The following is a 16402-nucleotide window of genomic DNA, read 5'->3' as shown; positions in this document are numbered from 1 at the left end:
GCTGGCTAATTAAAATCTGACAGGAGGAGGTGGCAGAGCGTGACAGACACCACTCCTTTCCATGAGGTATGAAAACAAATGAGCAACCCAAAAAAAAAAAAAAAAGTTTCATAAATTAAAGTCAAAATACAGAAAGAGATAGTGCGGCTCTCACTGCTGACAGGGAACATGCAGAAGCTTGGAATATAGCGGCCTGAGCTACACGGCACCAAAAAGCAGAGCCGAGCAGAGTCTGGTCGATGTTATTCGGCTCTGCAGTGACAGATCCGCCGGCCTGAGACCTCCAGCAGGGGAGTGTGAACTTCTTAGCACACCTACTCACAGCACAGGCCATTAATCACAAGCCCTCATCTGCACTTGGAGCAGTTTTCAGATACTGAGCACGAGAGTGTATGAATATCGAGTGTTTACACGTGAAAGCGAGGGAAACAATTTGGTGAGGTAATTAAGCGTGGCCCTTCAATACGGACATGTGAGGGGCACTCAAGTGCAGAGATACACATTTGAAAAAATTGGTCGAATTATGTGAATAACAAAAAAAAAAAAAAAAAAAAAAACATGCATGAATATCAAATGATCTTTCATGCATGTCACCCTTGGAAAAACCTTGGAAACTGCCCACATCCATGTGAACAATGTGTTCAGCAGACCATCACTGTATGCTTCTGGTTCCTTACAGGACCACAAACCTCATTATTTACTATAATGTATGTCGTAAATTTCATAAAAACCTGAATTTTTATTCTCCGTGTGAGGTAAACTCAGTAGGTGGATTTCCCCTGCACTATCTCCTTGAATATTTCAGATGGCACAAAAGAAGCTTATGATTAATACATAATGCCCCAACAAGAGAAGCTACTGTGACATTGCATTTGTTCTTTTGTAGTTACTCTGTGCTTTTCCAATTGCATGAGGCCAGAACAGGTGCACCGAAGGGGATTCATTTGTACTATTCGTGTTATTTTTCCCATTACTTTTGACATAAAATTTGAAACCCCATTTTATTAAAAAAAAAAAAAAAAAAAAAAAAAAGCTCCCTTGAGAAATAAGGTCAATGGAAAGCTCCTGCAAGAAATAAGCAGACTCATGCCATAGCAAAACTGGCAGCCATGTTGGAGGTCCTGGAGTTGTAAACAACAGTGTGCTTCTAAATGTGCAACTCTCTCTGCATTCAAAAGATATTGGTCATTTTTGTGCTCAAATAATGATTTTTAGCCACTGGGCTGTATAGTTACCTGGGCATGATCTGAGTCCACCTGGTGGGGAAATATCCTCATGGCTGCTCCGTGCTCTCCTGTACTGTTATCTGTCAATTCTCTTCCATTGCAAAACAGCGCTCAGAATAACACTTTCAGCACATAAACAAACACAAACAACGTGGATTATGCCAATGTGAGAAACAACTCCATGGAACAATGCTTTTCTGCATAATTACAATTACCTTTGAAAGTATCAATATCAGTATCAGGGTGTTTTTTTTGTTTTTTCTTTCCTTGGTGCAAGGTTACTGTGCACAAGTTTCCTGCAGAGGCTACCTGCCGGATCTACTTTCCAATTCAAATGAGAATATAACAGGAAAAGAGCCGTTAAATTGTCTCAGATTCCTCAAAAAATGTCATTTTTTATGTTGACATAATCCCTTTTGTTTGCATTCATTTGTGTGCTAAAAGTGTGATTTCAGGAGCTGTTTTGCTGCTCTGTGGAAGTGAATGGAGACACATGTAAAGTGTTGTGGATTAGCAGGACAGAGGAGCACGGAGCAGCTAGTGAGGATATCTGACCACCATGTGGACTCACATAACACACAGGGAGCTACACACCCCAACACCATGGCAAAGTCCAATTTGGTTTTAGCATAAGCATCAGCTGTTTTGCCAGATTCATGTGTTATGTAACCAGCAAACCCCCAAACCAGCTATTTGTTCAGGTTAAGTGAGCTGACATTTGTCAAGCTGCAGCTCAGAGTGCTGTGGAATAGAGACTGCAGGCCTCGGGCTGATGTCACCACCGTTCACTGTCACTGAAACCCAATCTGGAGACAAATTTAGCCAATCCAAATTATTAACGTTTACATATGTGATATCTTTACTAAATATATCTTGACTGACACCATGATGTTTCTCAGGTATCTCAGCAGACTCATGATTGGAGCTCCACCATGGAGCCAGATGAACACAGTTGGCCGGGGGTGACTTCCACAGGATTACAAGCCCACAAGGGTGTGTGTGTGTGTGTGTGTGTGTGTGTGTGTGTAACCATGCCATCCCAGTAAAGCGATCACCGCATGTTAGACATAGCCCTGCCGGTTTCATATCCGAGCTGGATCTCCTACCTTCAGCGTTACATCTGTTCTATTAGTGCAGAGATTTTGTAGCATGCACTATAATTGATCTTGGCTCTAAAAGCCTTTTCTTCATTCTGCTGCCGGTGCAGTGCCAATAAGATTAGGCTGTCCTCTAAGCGTATCAGTGCTGAATAAATTTGGAGGGAGTTAAACGCAAGTGTGCCCTTCGCATATTTGTTACTCACTCGGCTTGCGATATCATCACTGGGACAGGAAAACCAGAGCAAAAAAAAAGAAGGATTAGAATAATGATCCAGTCACTGTTTAAATTGACTTTCAGGACAGAGGAAGCAGTGCAGATACAGAGAGGAAGGAGAGACAACGTGCAGAGGGAGAGCTGGGAATTAACTTGGGGAGTGATTGTCAAGCCGTGGCTGTTACCATTTTGAAGATCTTGGTCAGGGTGCCTTTGCCGTCCCCTGCGCTGGCCTTCTTTTTAGCAGACTGTGACTTCTGATCGCCCTAGACGAGGAGAGCAGGAGTCAGCAGATAAAAAGAAGTCGGAAATGTTTGGAACAGAATTAAGATGAGGTTGGCCTTCCCGCAGAGAGGGTCAGATCCATTTTCAGTCCAGTGGGGAATGAAAAATACAGAGAAGATAAAGGGAGTGTGGAATATATTAATGCATGAGACGTCCTTTCATCAGAGAGTGATTGGGGGTTGATGGCTCAACTCTGCTCTACAAACTGGAGCAACAGTCCCAGAGCTTTAATTCAATCCTGCTGAACTTTTAGAATAAAAATTTTATAACATTGCTGCCCAAGTTTCCATCTAAGTAAGTGAATTATGATGTATGCAATCAGAAAAGTGGAACGAAAAACGTGAAATGATTTTAAAACCTTAAAAAAGTAGCAATTGGTTGGTTAAGAAATGAAATAGTTCCAGTGCTGAAACAGTTCAAGACTTTTTATTTGCTTCCAGCCAGCTAATAGAAATAAACCTAATTCACATTTTAGTCTTGAAACACTTCAAAAGATTGCTTGAATTTGGCCTGACACTTGGATGGAAGCATCCTCTGTGGGTCTGTGCCTCCAGCCCCCATGAGGGGACCCAAAGTGTGAAAATCCAACACACAGAATGAATTATATAAAGAGGAGGAGGGTGCGTGCCGTTTGAAGATTCATCCACTTTAAAAAAGACCCAGGAGAGACTGCTTTTTTTGGATTTTCTCTTTGACCCCTGATCATTCACACCCTTCTGTTGCATAATGACTCACACACACACACACACACACACACACACACACACACACACACGCGCGCGCGGGCACACACACACACACACACACACATACAAACAATGAGAAACAAATTACAGTACTAGAAACACTGCCAGATGAAGATGCAGGCAACCAACTATAGAAGGCAATCACCAAAATATTCACTTTAACCAGCAGTGGAGTCTTTAGACTTTAAGAAACCAAACATAAAATGAAGAAAATGATGAAGGACCTATCATTAATATTCAATATGAGCATGCACTATGGATAAATCAGGCAGCAAAGCTACGAAATGGCAGTGGAACGTTTGAAGATGGGCTGAACTTGAAGGGGAATGAGGGCGTTATTTTAGACGTATGCAGAGATTATGGAGTCTGAGGTGGCGTATGGAGACTAGGTGGAAACTGATGGTGAATTTTTTCATCTGAAGCCACAGGCGGCATGCGCTTGAGCCGTTTGAGGGGGCACCGATGGCCTCATTTTAGCCTTGTGTTATCAGGTGAAGGCTCATGGTACTGCACTTGCCCCCTCAGTGCCACTGGGCATGTCACCTCTGTGTTTTTGCGGGTTTCGAACCACCTACCAGGCCTATCTTGGCAGCTAGTCCCCTCCACTGGACATGTAAAGAGACAAGAGAGAGAGGGAGAGGAGGAAAAAGGGAGGGAGGAACAGGTAGAAATGTGGATCTTACTCAGAGCAAAGGCAGGATGGGAAGGAGAGGAGGCAGGTGGGAGGGTCCGTCCGGGGGGAATAATCACAGGGGGGCAGGAACAGATGAAGGGAGAGGGACATCCAGCACAACATAACCACAAAGCCAAAGACACAGAGAACATGACTGCAGAGAACAAGGGCAAAATACACGGCTGCACAGTTTTGTTCCTATGTGATCAAAAATGTTAAGCTTTACATGGCTGCAGGTAGGGTTGGTTTACTGATGTATGGGGGCGGAGCCTAAGCCGCATTCTCACATACCTCCCAAAGGGAAACGAGTTTGGTAATAGGATTATGTTCACCCAAACGACCTAAGTTCAAGTCGCTTGAAGCAACACCGGTGTTTGATTTGTGCAAACATAACACACATTACATTACTTTCCTGTAACCAAGTGTTTTTTATGCCTCAACCTAACCTTGTCCTAACCTTAACCAAGTAGACCTGGTGGTTAAAATGCCACCTGACATTTTATACATGACATATTGATTAGAAACAGACTTGTAATGCATCACAAATAAACATAATCTGTGACAAAAATATATATATATATATTATTTCCCCCTAAATTTAAGTAAAAATGCGGTTCAGTTGTAATTTTTAAGAGACAGGGTCGGGGGTCAATATTGAACTTAAAAAAAAAAAAAAAAAAAAAAAAAAAAAAATCCATATCTTCCAGTGAGTATCATCCACCTCTTATATGATGGATGTGATGCACTTTCTTGTGGAACTAATCAATACTTTCACTAACTTTCTATGGGAAGCCCTTAACCTGAATTGATCCTGATGCAAAAATTGGAATCAAATGCCAGAAAAGTTATGACCATCCTTGAGAAGAGTTTAGAAGCTGGTGCACATGATAATCTCAGAGGCCACATCTCTGGAGTAAACACACAGCTTTTTGGTGTGAAATTCTAACTATCAACAAAATTAAATATTGCTTTTAGCCTCTGACATCATAAACCCTTATTGATTGAACGGGAAAGAAATATTAGTTACAGAATCCATCCACAAGGACAAAATGGGCTTGGAAGTTGTTTGTTTCTTTTTTCCAACTGTAAAAGTGAGTGTGTAGAAGACTCACCCTAGACTTGGGAGGGGCAGGAGACACCTGGGGAAGAGTTAATGACAGACAGGAAGAGACGGTTGAAACTGTTAGTAACAGAGCAGGTGCACGACAAAGAGACAAACATGCACAAGACCTTCAGGCAGACAAGGAGCACACTGACAGCTCTGTGGAAACCCCGTGCATGGCCACTGCAAAGTGCTGTGACCAGTAAAGTTTATTCAAAGTGTCACTAGTGTTGTTACTCACGATCGACCGGAAGAAGTGAACCACGGCGTTCTCCGCTCCACGCTTACGAGGGGAAGTAGCCGAACCTTTCTGAGGGGCTGGAGACAGAGCACCTCGGAAAGATCCCTGAAAGGAAAGGGGAAAATGTCCATCATCCAGGTGCTTTTCCAAAAAACAAGCCACAATCAAGCAGATCATTCCAACAGAAGAAATATGACATTTGATTCAAGAAAATTCTGAAAAATTGGAGCATGTGACGTTCCATCACCTCAATGACAATTTCTCAGTTGTTTTAATAAACTGTTTTCAAGCTTAAACTAATTTTACTGAAATACACTAAGTTTGAGGAAGACTTTGGCCGGTTTATTAAGAATGAACATGGCCGTCAAAATCATCCAACCATGTCTGGCAGACTGATGAGGCTCAGTGCTAACACTTTAGCATGCGGCATGTTGAGTGACAGTCGGCTTTGCATGGAGCAGCACAGTAATACCAGGGACTACTTTTCCTGTTTCCATAGCAGATGAAAGTGGTGAGTGATGGCGTAACATCACGGTCATCGTGCAGTGGATGAATACATGGTGCATTGCTACATAAACATGATACATTGATTTAATGATACGTTCCCTATTAATCAGCACGTAATGAAACAAAAAACACTGTCATAGTCTTTTTTTTTTTAACTAAAGGGTCATTCTCCACAATTTGGAGAATCAGTAAAGTTAGAGGTTTACTGTCACTCAGCATAGAATACACCAAAATGTGAGCATGGAGAACAAGAGACAGCGATTTACCAGCATGTATGAATAATACTGATACCACTTAATGATGCAATATGCATTCATTCTTAGTCCGTCTGGTGCTGAGCCTTCATTTTACTCTGAATCCCTGTTTTGTCTCAAACCGGCTTTTCCGTGATGCTGGACCGCTAAAACACTCATTGATCAAAGTCCTCATTTCAGATTTGTAGCCGGAAATGTATTTTCGATCGTCTCTGAGCAACGTCCCCTTATTTTCATTGTTAGGCTGAAAAGAAAGACGTGCAATTCGTTCCTAAAATTGGAAGGATTCTCTTATCTCGGCACACCTGCAGGCAAATGTCACTTCATGTCTCTGGAGGTGTTCAGAAAATAAATCTTGTATGGCTCAACACAAAAGTAGCGCCTGAAAATGCAATTACACACAAAAAAAGGTGAATAGCGGGAGCCAAAACTGATGAAGGCAGGTAAATTCATCCACAGGCCTTCATCACAGCACTTTGAAGATGATTTTCCTTTCAAATTTCAACGTTATATTCACTGTAAACAAAGCCTTATTGTGTAAAGTTTGTAAAACTGCTCATTATTCATGAAAGTGATTTGCACTTAGTACATTTTGTGATATTGTCTGGGTTTGGAAGGTGGGGATTTGATAGTGCTGGTGTCATCACTGTACAGCCTTATTCATTTGACCACAAACCTGACAAAATGATGGATCCATAATACCTTAGTGGGGCCAAAAATTTACATCACACTGCAGCGGTCTAATTTATTGCCTTCCTCTCACTGGACTCTCAAGCTGTGCATCTGAATTAGATCAGCACAACCTGGGACCTGTTAAACGTCCCAGTGATTTGTGGGAGATTGAATGTCGCCTCTGAGAGCTCCGTACATCACTGGCCGCTTGTTTTTCACCTTCCCTCGCTCCCAGGGGGAAGATATCCCAAAGGCTGGGGGGAAGTGGAAACAGAAACCTCAGAATTCTCTCTATTTGGCGAAATCAGAGGTCCATGGAAATGAGGGTGCTTTGTCAAGGCTTTTGTACAGCACTGTGCTGATTGGCTGCATTTGCCATCTGCTTTTCCAGTGTGAACCTTCCACCAGCTGCTCAGCCTCAGCCTCGGAGGGAGGGAGGAGGGAGAAGATGCTGCATGTTGGAGCTCCAGCAGGTTCCCCGGCCAACAGGAGCATCCCTCAGCAGCCTGGTGTGTGGATAGGATTTGCACTCCACTTTGATTCCACAGTAGCATCCTCCCATAATCACAAGTGTTGCTCTGCAGCTCTTGGGATTTTCCTCAGTCTTAAAGCTGCGAAAACATGCTCATCGCCGCTGAAAGGTTTCCTCTCCGCTCGCTTGTAAATGGCTCGCACTCCCCCCCCCCCCCCCCAGAGACACATAATCACATCCCCCATTAGCAGGAGCCTCGTGTCGCAGACAACGCCTGCCTCACTAACCTCTCTCCAAAATGTGCCAACACCTCTTGCCACGAGTCATTAAAAACAAATTAAAAAGGCAGAAATTAACAACTAAAGGTCAATATTTCAGCGACTTTTAGCCTTCTGTCCAGAATAATAATAATTTAAAAAAAAAAAAAAAAAAAAAAAAAGCAAACTTGTCCAACAAACTCTACAGCCAGGACAGAAAAGGACAAAGGTCACATTTATAAATGGTGGATGATTCTTGCAATATCAAACTCCGGCAACAACGAAGTGGGTTATGCTGCTGCTTGTACCAGAGATGTGAGTGTTAGCAGAGGCCCATGGGAGAACAAAACTAATTTCCACCCGCCCCCGTATGCGCTGCCTTTTTTTTCTCAGTTCGCATTACCTTATCTGACCCTCTCTCTGACCCCTTTAATGTAACAGGGAAAGTGCAGGGTGGGTGGTGGCTGATTCACTTTCATTATCTCACATCAAAGAACTTTCAAGGTAACCAAAGGGAGGAAACTTTCACCTTATTCACCATTTACACAACGAGGCGCGCATTAAGCACCGGATTACGTGTCGCCTGTCTTTTATGGCTCCCATGGAAATGGAACAACGAACAATTAGGTCAGCCCAGGGAGGAAATATACAAAGCTACCACTAAAGAAGAAGAAGAAGAAGAAGGAGGAGGAGGAAAAAAAAAATCTTTACCTAGAGCATAATCCACCCAAATGGATATCTAGACGGCCGCAGCTTCGGATTCGTGACATAAAAGGGAAGTTCTGCTCCATTTGGACAAATATCCCGCATTTAAATATATATTTCCAAGTGTCTGAAAAGGAGTAAAATGTCATCTGTTCTATTGTTTATGTCTGCTTGTGTCTATTCCAGCTGTGCAGCTCGCACAAACAGAGCCGATGCTTCATTAGTGAATCTGGCGGCCTAATGATGTCCTCCTGCTCTGACACAGAACTAAATAACAAACAGTGTGTGCATGTGTGTGTGTGTGTGTGTGTGTGTGTTAAGACCGGGTACAGTGGGAATTGGAAGCAGAAATGAAAGGGAAAATAAAATAGGAATGCGACATCATTGGCCGGCGTCGTGGCTCTCTGGAGGAGAAAGCAGAAGAGGCGAGCAAGAGGTCTGAGAGGAGCTGGGAGCAAAGAGCCGTAATGCCGTGTTCTCCTGCTCCTGTGTCAATTTCAGCCCGTCTGCCTTTGATGTGGATGAGCCTCTCCTTTGCTCTCGCCTTTTCTTTTCTCTTCTTCTGTCTTTTTTTCTTCTCTTCTCTTCTCTTCTCTTCTCTTCTCTTCTCTTCTCTTCAACACTGGGTCGTCTCAGTTGTCAGTAATATCTCCAGAGGAAAAGGGAGTTTCATACTTGCATAAACCGGAAAGTCCTGTAATGGAAAAGTCCTGGATTTCTGCATAATTTGTCTGATAGCCTGTTCCTTAAAGGGATAGTTCACCCATTTTGAAAAATGTGATATTATTGTAACTGAGTGCTGGATACTGGCCTCCTGCCATTGAGCTGGACCTCCCCCCAGCTAAAAATCTTAGAAAATAACTGTCTTTAGTTGAATGTATTAGTACAGGGCAAGCTGTTAATATCATTTATGTCAGTTATTATTGTATTCCATGCTTTCATATTTCTGAAGATGAAAATATTCTATCGTAACAGCTAACACAAAAGGTAACAAAGCCACTTTTCAGCTCATGAGACTAAAGCGTTCATCAGGCTGATTCTGCCGAGCCAATTTATTCAACAACAAACTACTTATCACACCTTTTTTTTTTTTTTTTTTTTTTTTTTAAACTAGGCATACAAAAAAGGCCACTTGAAGCCAAATTAAAATTCTACTGAGGTCATTAACATCAAATTTTGAAATTTCCATACAGCTTTTCTAATTTGAAACATTAAAATTCATAAAAGTGAACGCCTGTGATGAAGATGGAGCTGATTACCCTGTAGCCGCTGTGTCCAGAGCAGACAACGCCTTATCACCCGGCACTCGTCATGACAAAAACAAGTGTCGGTTGGAGACGCACTTCAATCGTCCCCTTTCAGGACGGAAGAGAGCAGGGCAGCGATCACTGATTTCTGTTTGATGTCTGAAATGAAAGCAGTGTATGTGTGTGTATGTGTGTGTGTGTGTGACAGAGAGAGAGAGAGTGAGATTTTTTTCATCTACCTGCAAATGTAGAGGCTTTCATGATCTGACTATAGGTTGAATCACTGTTGTGATACGATAAGTGATGATACAGAGCAGCAAAAATGACATTTATTTGAAAAAGCTTTGAAGTAAACCGTAGTTTTCTTGTGTTTCTGCTGTACTGGATGAGCGGAGAGAATCATGAGGGAAATGGGGGCGGGGGAGGAGATGGCGCTCCGGATTCAGGACGCAGATCCAGGTGTGAGCTAATGTATTCAGGCCCTGATGCTTCTCCCAGAGTGCTGCTTAATGATCACAGCTGTCTACTGTGAGGTCAAAGGTCACACGTAGCCAGGAATCCACTTCATTACGGACAGTGCTCAATATTTTATCCTGGACTGATGACCGAGCAGGAGCAGAGGAAGTCATGAGGATGAGGATGTTGAAGTAAACACACTCACATGGACCCTCTTTCTCCTTCTCCTTCTCCCTCCCTCTCTCTCTCTCTCTTAAGCAGACCCTCCAATTGTGTAAATGAAAGCACTTTCCCTATTCATGTAAAAACGTATTCATGAAATTCAAAGAAAAACAACCTTGGGGATTTTTTTTTTTTTTTTTAACTTTATTATTCTCTTATCTTATGAATCTCTGATGAACAGTGCTGATCAGCGGGACAAGCAGCAATTGTACTGCAAATTAGCATCCACTTATCTTGGGCATCAAAGAACTACGCTGAATTTCAAGGAGTTTGGGGCACTTGTCTCCTTACCTACAGGACTTCAGAAAGGAAGCCATAATTTGTCTCTTTTTGTTAGGATTTTCAAGATTTCTGGATTGAAAAAAAAAAAAAAGAAAAAGATTGTCTATTAGGAGGAATTAAAGACACTTTCCAATTGAACATTTGTTTGTTTATGAAAAAAGAAAAGTCTCTGCAAGTTTTTCATAGCTTGAATAAGATTGGTGTTGTCTGAACAAATAAATTGCGAACAGCACATGATGATCTGTCAAACACAAACCGAGGTGTAGTGATTCCTCTAACAAAGATAACAGATCAACCAAGGATTTGATCATGACCGAAGTCCAGTACCAATCAACAGTGCAAAAAAACCATAAAACCTGTATGGTCCATTTGCTACAAGTTACCCGCTTTTCGCACTGCAACAACCATTTTGCAACTTTCTAAAGATTTCACAATGAATAATCACAATCCCTTGATTTTCGAATTTGAGTTTTTGGTTGACACACCCACCAAGTAATGCTCTGCCTGTGTGACCAAAGAAGTCGTCACCGTTCATGAACCACAGAACTGATCATTTCCAGGTCCCTACGCCCAAATTCAAGTCATCAGAACACAACAGTGCTGCTGCTTTAACGAGAGTGAGGTGTGAAGAAAGTCTGAAGTCTCTCAAAGTTCATTTTCATATCGTAGTGGAATGAATGGAAACCTATGGCTGGATTAAAAAAAAAGGAAAAATGACGCTGAAGTTCTAAAACACAACTGCTTGCTTTGGGAAAAATGAGTAAAAACATGCAGTTTATACATTTTGCAGATATTAGGCTAAACATGCAGAATCATTGATACGGTCCAAGTTTAAAGTCTCAGACCTTCAGGCAGAGTGTATTTTTTTTTCTATGTCTATTGTAACTAATTAACTTAATATTTTAACTAATGCCTGATGAAGACTCTATATCGAAATGTCACATTTACATGATGTACTAACAAATATATTGGGAGCGCTGATCCACCTCTGGTATCACTTTTCAACTCCTATTTATATTTTAGCAGTCCCCTAAACATGCCCGACAGACAGGAGGCCAACCACTTAAACCAGACAAGGGACAGAGTGCAGATCAGGCCGCATATTTTTGTCAGAACCCAACCCAAGATGGCAGCATAGTAACTGAGCCCAACCCGAACCCAACAGGCATTCTTTTTTTGTGACCCACACCCAAGATTTTGCTTGTCCTCCATCACTAGGTTACATTTTCCATCTGAAATAGCCTACGTGTTGCCTTCAGCGTCGCCACGTAAACTCCAGCACTGTATAGGGATTTGCCCAGAACAGACAACAGGTCTATCAGTTTTCACTAAAATAACGCCGACACGATCCAAAACATAATTCCTAAATTTTTGGCCCTGGCTGACTCAACCTGTGGGATCCCGACAGGTCCCGACAGCCACACTTTAATTGGGGACAGATTCAAGATGACACACTAATATGACAAGTGTGTCACCTAGACTAACATTATGGAAATTGCATCGGCAGTGATCATTTTCCAATCTGAAGCAGCTTTGGGAGAGATTTGGTCAGAGAGGGCGATGAAACTCCCCACAGATCTGACTGCATAAAGACAAAGTGGGAAGGGCTTATGGAGAAACGCGTTGGAGTGATAAAGGGGTATAATTCAGTGGAAGCACAATGTGAAGCATTATGTTCTGTGATTCAAAGAGCTGCATTAGAAAGCATTTCCCTGAAGATCAGACCTAAAGCATAAAAGACTTCCTCGGTGGAATGAGGGGTTGTGATGAGGTCGTTCAGCAGAAGAATAAGGCATACCAATTACTGCGGTTTCCAATATCAAGGCACTGTATTTAGTATGAGAGCACAGGCAGCAAAGGTAATTAAAAACCTTCAAGGAACTGCTGGAGAAACTTTTCCTGTAGTTTTGGACATAATTTGTCTGTTTAAGAAATCTGGTTGTTAATTACCAAGTGAAACACTAACACTACACGATGCCAGTTCCACTAGAAGGTACAGTGAAGGCAAAATCAGTCAAGAGAAAGCTGATATGTGTGATAACACCTTTTAATAATAATAAAAAAAAATCTCATCTATGCAACTTGACTGAACAGAGAGAGATGGAGAGGAGTGTTAATTGAAAAAGGAAATTTGAAAATGGGAAAACTGTAGGTATAGAAAATGAGGGTCAGTGTTTTGCTCCGCGATGGATTTAATAAAGGGAATTCACAAAGGAGTAAACAGATTTACAGTGGCAATGAGGGGTGGATTAAAGGTAAAAAGGTATAATTGAAGAATGGTTTATTATAAGAAATGCTGGCTTATTTGATGAGATAAGGAGTACTGGAACAATACACAGTGGATCATGCACTGTTCATTTTAATTAGTTTATGGTTCTTTGTGAATTGTATAAGGAAGATTATTTCACTGAATAAAAGAATATTCCCAGGCATAGCAGAAGCCAAGATTACTCAGCTGCTCCTGAAATAGAAAAAGGAATTCCTCAGAGGAGTCATAAGCCCTGTGCCGTTTCATATGATAATTAATCACAATTTTTCCCAGTCTTACATAACTTTGGATTGCCCCTGTTTGCTGATGATGGTGCTTTATTGGAGAGAGGATGTACTATTGAATCAAATTTTTGAGACCTTTGAATTTGATTGGTTTATAGGCAAAGAAGTGGGCTTTATCATGTCAGTTCAGAAAATATGTGATTTCTGAATAAAAGAGGAAGATTTTACAGATAGGTTTATTGCTGTGTGGACCTGAAGTTGACAGCTAAAGAATTTACCTATTTAGGAGAATGTTTTGGTGAAAAGCTGACATGGAAAACACAAAGAAAAAAGTTACATTTGGGAAGAAAATCATAAATATTGAATGTCTGACAGGGAGGAACTGGGTGCAGACAGAGTAATACTAATGATGATATAGAGGAATCATATACATCTGTATATGATTATGGATTTATGTCGATTAGGTCAACATCTCCGACCTTATTGACAAAGTTAGAAGTGCGAGTGAAAACTTTGGGACAATGGACTGGTGGCACCCAACCCAGTTTTGTTAAATGAAACTATGGAAGGATTTCCATAGTTTCTCTGAGGCCGAGAAGAGAAAAAACTATTGTTTCATATAATATACTTTTAGATGTGAGCAAAAGTGTCAACAGCCATCTCAAGAACAGATGGCTGGAGATGGACAGATACAAATGAACATGTTGGATTCAGACCTGTCACAATATCAGATGTTCACTACACAATTATCATGGCCAAAAGAATTCATGATAACCATGTCATCATGATACCCATGGAAAATTTGAAGAAAATAATAATAACAATAAAGTCAAATTCATCTTTAATTTTGTTTATTGTGCATTTTATCTCTTTTTTTGGCAAGTTAATTATACTTAGGCTACGTTTACACGTAGTCGGGTATTTTGAGAAACTAATATTTCCCTCCCTCTGTTTTCCAAAATATCACATGCCATCACATTTATGCGGGTTGATGTAAATCATCATAACTACCCCAAGCCTATGGGCGGCGGTGTAGGAAGAAGGAGAAAGCCATGCAAGCCAATCAGAAGCCAAACCAGACAGCAGTCCACCCAAGTCAGACCCAAAACCGGCGATGCTGCTGGCGGTGACGGGGACTGGCTCTTTGTGTTGGAGGGAGGAAAATTTGCAAAATTGTTGACCTCTGAGCCCTTATTCATCTCTGCTCCTCGATATAAAAAAGCAGCTGTATTTGAAAATGCAAACATGGACAGAAATGCGACTGCTACTGTGAATGCATTCATGATCATCACTATTATTGACATATACGTATATCATGTCTATGATCACCATAGCCAAATGTAAACATTGCACGCACTTTTGGCGCATAATGTGACGTCGGCTGCCTGAAACTCTGTATTTCTCCGTTTTTCTCAGTTTACATGCAAACGAAACAGGAGTTTTCCTAAATCTCCACTTTGGCCGGAGTTTTTAGAAAGAATCGTTTTCAGAGGTGAATTCTCCGTTTGCGTGTAAATGAAGGGCACAAACGAAGGGAAATGTCTCCGTTTTTAAAAATACCCGTGTATGTGTAAACATAGCCTTAGAATACGAATGTAGGGAGGTGGAGAGAGAGAGGGTGTGGCCATTTCAGATGTGTGTGCTCTCAGAGTGTGTGTTTGTGTGTGTGTGTGTGTGGTGAGACAAAGCAGTAGCTGACAGATATGGACATGATTTAACAGGTGCTAGGTTATTTACACAGTATTATCATATATATATTAGTATGGTATAAATATTAAATTTTTCAAACATCACGGCCATCATCAGTACATTGGGACCCCCCTAATGCAGACATCTGCCCAATGGGGTGTCCTAACAAGGGACCTTATGGCAATGCTATAGGCCTTTGCTTTAAGCACACCGAATGGAAATCCTAGTGCTACACTAGATATAGAAAAATGAACAACATAAGTGGGAAAGTGAGATTTTTGTGGCTCCCAGCTTATGTTGGAGTTGCTTAATCAAATGGCAAAGAAAATACTGAGAGAAGAGATAGATATCAGTTCCATCAGGCGAGATGAAATGGAGCAGTGTTGTAATAAGAGAGAAGAAATGGGAGAAAAAATGGCTTGAAGAGAAGAGAGCCAGACATCATTTTTTCCAATTTAGTGGCCAATTAAAAAGCGAGGTATTTGGGGAGACAGGGAGATTGAAAAGAAGCTGATTATGACAGGACTGGGGCATTGTATGTTGAATCCCTGAATAAAGACCCTAAGGTCTGGCGGCGAGGTAGAGACAATTAAACGTGCTCTTCTGCATTACAATTTAATGATACAAAAATGTGAGCTATCAGATCTGGGAAGCTGCTAATTTTTTTTTTTTTTTTTTTTTTTTTTAAGAAAACACTATTAGCACATAACAAAAGAGAAAAAAATTCAATACAAAGAAAGTTGTGGATTTCTTTTTGTTTTTTGAAAGTAACAGAAGTTATAATGGAATAGTTCTTGCACAAACAAAAATATGGTCATTATCTACTCACCCTCATGTCAGTTGAAACACTGATGAAGGATTTTGATCCTAGTGTTCAAACTCCAAATATTTGCGCTATTGATAAAAAAGTCAAATATTTACCTCATTATCTCCAGATTTTCCACTCTTCTGCAGCACACTAACCATCACAATAATAAGCAGTTAGACGCCGCCTTCAGATGCCGTCACAAATATTGCAAGTAATCGCAAGTAAAGCATGCTTGAAGGACCCAATAAAGTGCCATATACAAATGGACAAAAAAAAAAAAAAAAAAAAAAGATGCCCAAGGTGTCAAGATGTGAAAATCTTTCTTTAAGTTTCAGGTACTCTGCGTAACAACTATAGGCCAACAAAATGAGTAACAGAATTTTGTGAATATTCTCTTCACTCTACCATGGAAGCATAAAATGGCACTATTCCACTTTTTTCTATAATAAGTCATTGAAAAAGCAACTTTGTCTCAGGGTCCATTTTCTTATTTCTGACTAAGTAGTATTTGAATGCATGATGGGTTGTATTTAGGGCTTTAAAACGTGAAATCATGAGCTGCGAAGGAGCACATGAATACAGCACGACTCTTATAGGGGCACCAGTGGGGAAGATGTAGGAGACAGTGTGGTAAATATACCAAATGTTGTTTTTGGCAAGTTTGGATTTATCACTAACCATCCACCTTTAGATCTACTACCGGTTCCCATTTTTAGGATCATGCTAATTGCCATAGATTACACAACATACT

At 41.0% G+C, this 16402-nt stretch overlaps 1 protein-coding gene across 5 annotated transcripts in view; it reads right to left on the bottom strand.

The window, feature by feature from the left end:
• LOC115373493 (myelin basic protein-like) overlaps positions 1-16402 on the bottom strand; it is a 29328-nt gene that overhangs the window by 4478 nt on the left and 8448 nt on the right. Inside the window, exons 2-6 of one of the 5 annotated variants that reach the window (XM_030071919.1) lie at positions 5588-5692; positions 5357-5383; positions 4147-4176; positions 2726-2806; positions 2530-2548 (exon numbers count right to left, since the gene is read on the bottom strand). In XM_030071919.1, the coding sequence (XP_029927779.1) occupies positions 2546-2548; positions 2726-2806; positions 4147-4176; positions 5357-5383; positions 5588-5692 (246 nt within the window). In that variant the 3' untranslated portion in view covers positions 2530-2545. The remainder of the gene's footprint in view (positions 1-2529; positions 2549-2725; positions 2807-4146; positions 4177-5356; positions 5384-5587; positions 5693-16402) is intronic. The other 4 variants (XM_030071918.1, XM_030071922.1, XM_030071920.1 and 1 more) reach the window with 4 other exon arrangements.

This window comes from Myripristis murdjan, chromosome 16 (genome assembly GCF_902150065.1).
Source record: "Myripristis murdjan chromosome 16, fMyrMur1.1, whole genome shotgun sequence".
Taxonomy (NCBI): domain Eukaryota; kingdom Metazoa; phylum Chordata; class Actinopteri; order Holocentriformes; family Holocentridae; genus Myripristis; species Myripristis murdjan.
The sequence above is the reverse complement of the archived record's forward strand: the minus strand, read 5'-3'. Positions and strand labels throughout refer to the sequence as shown.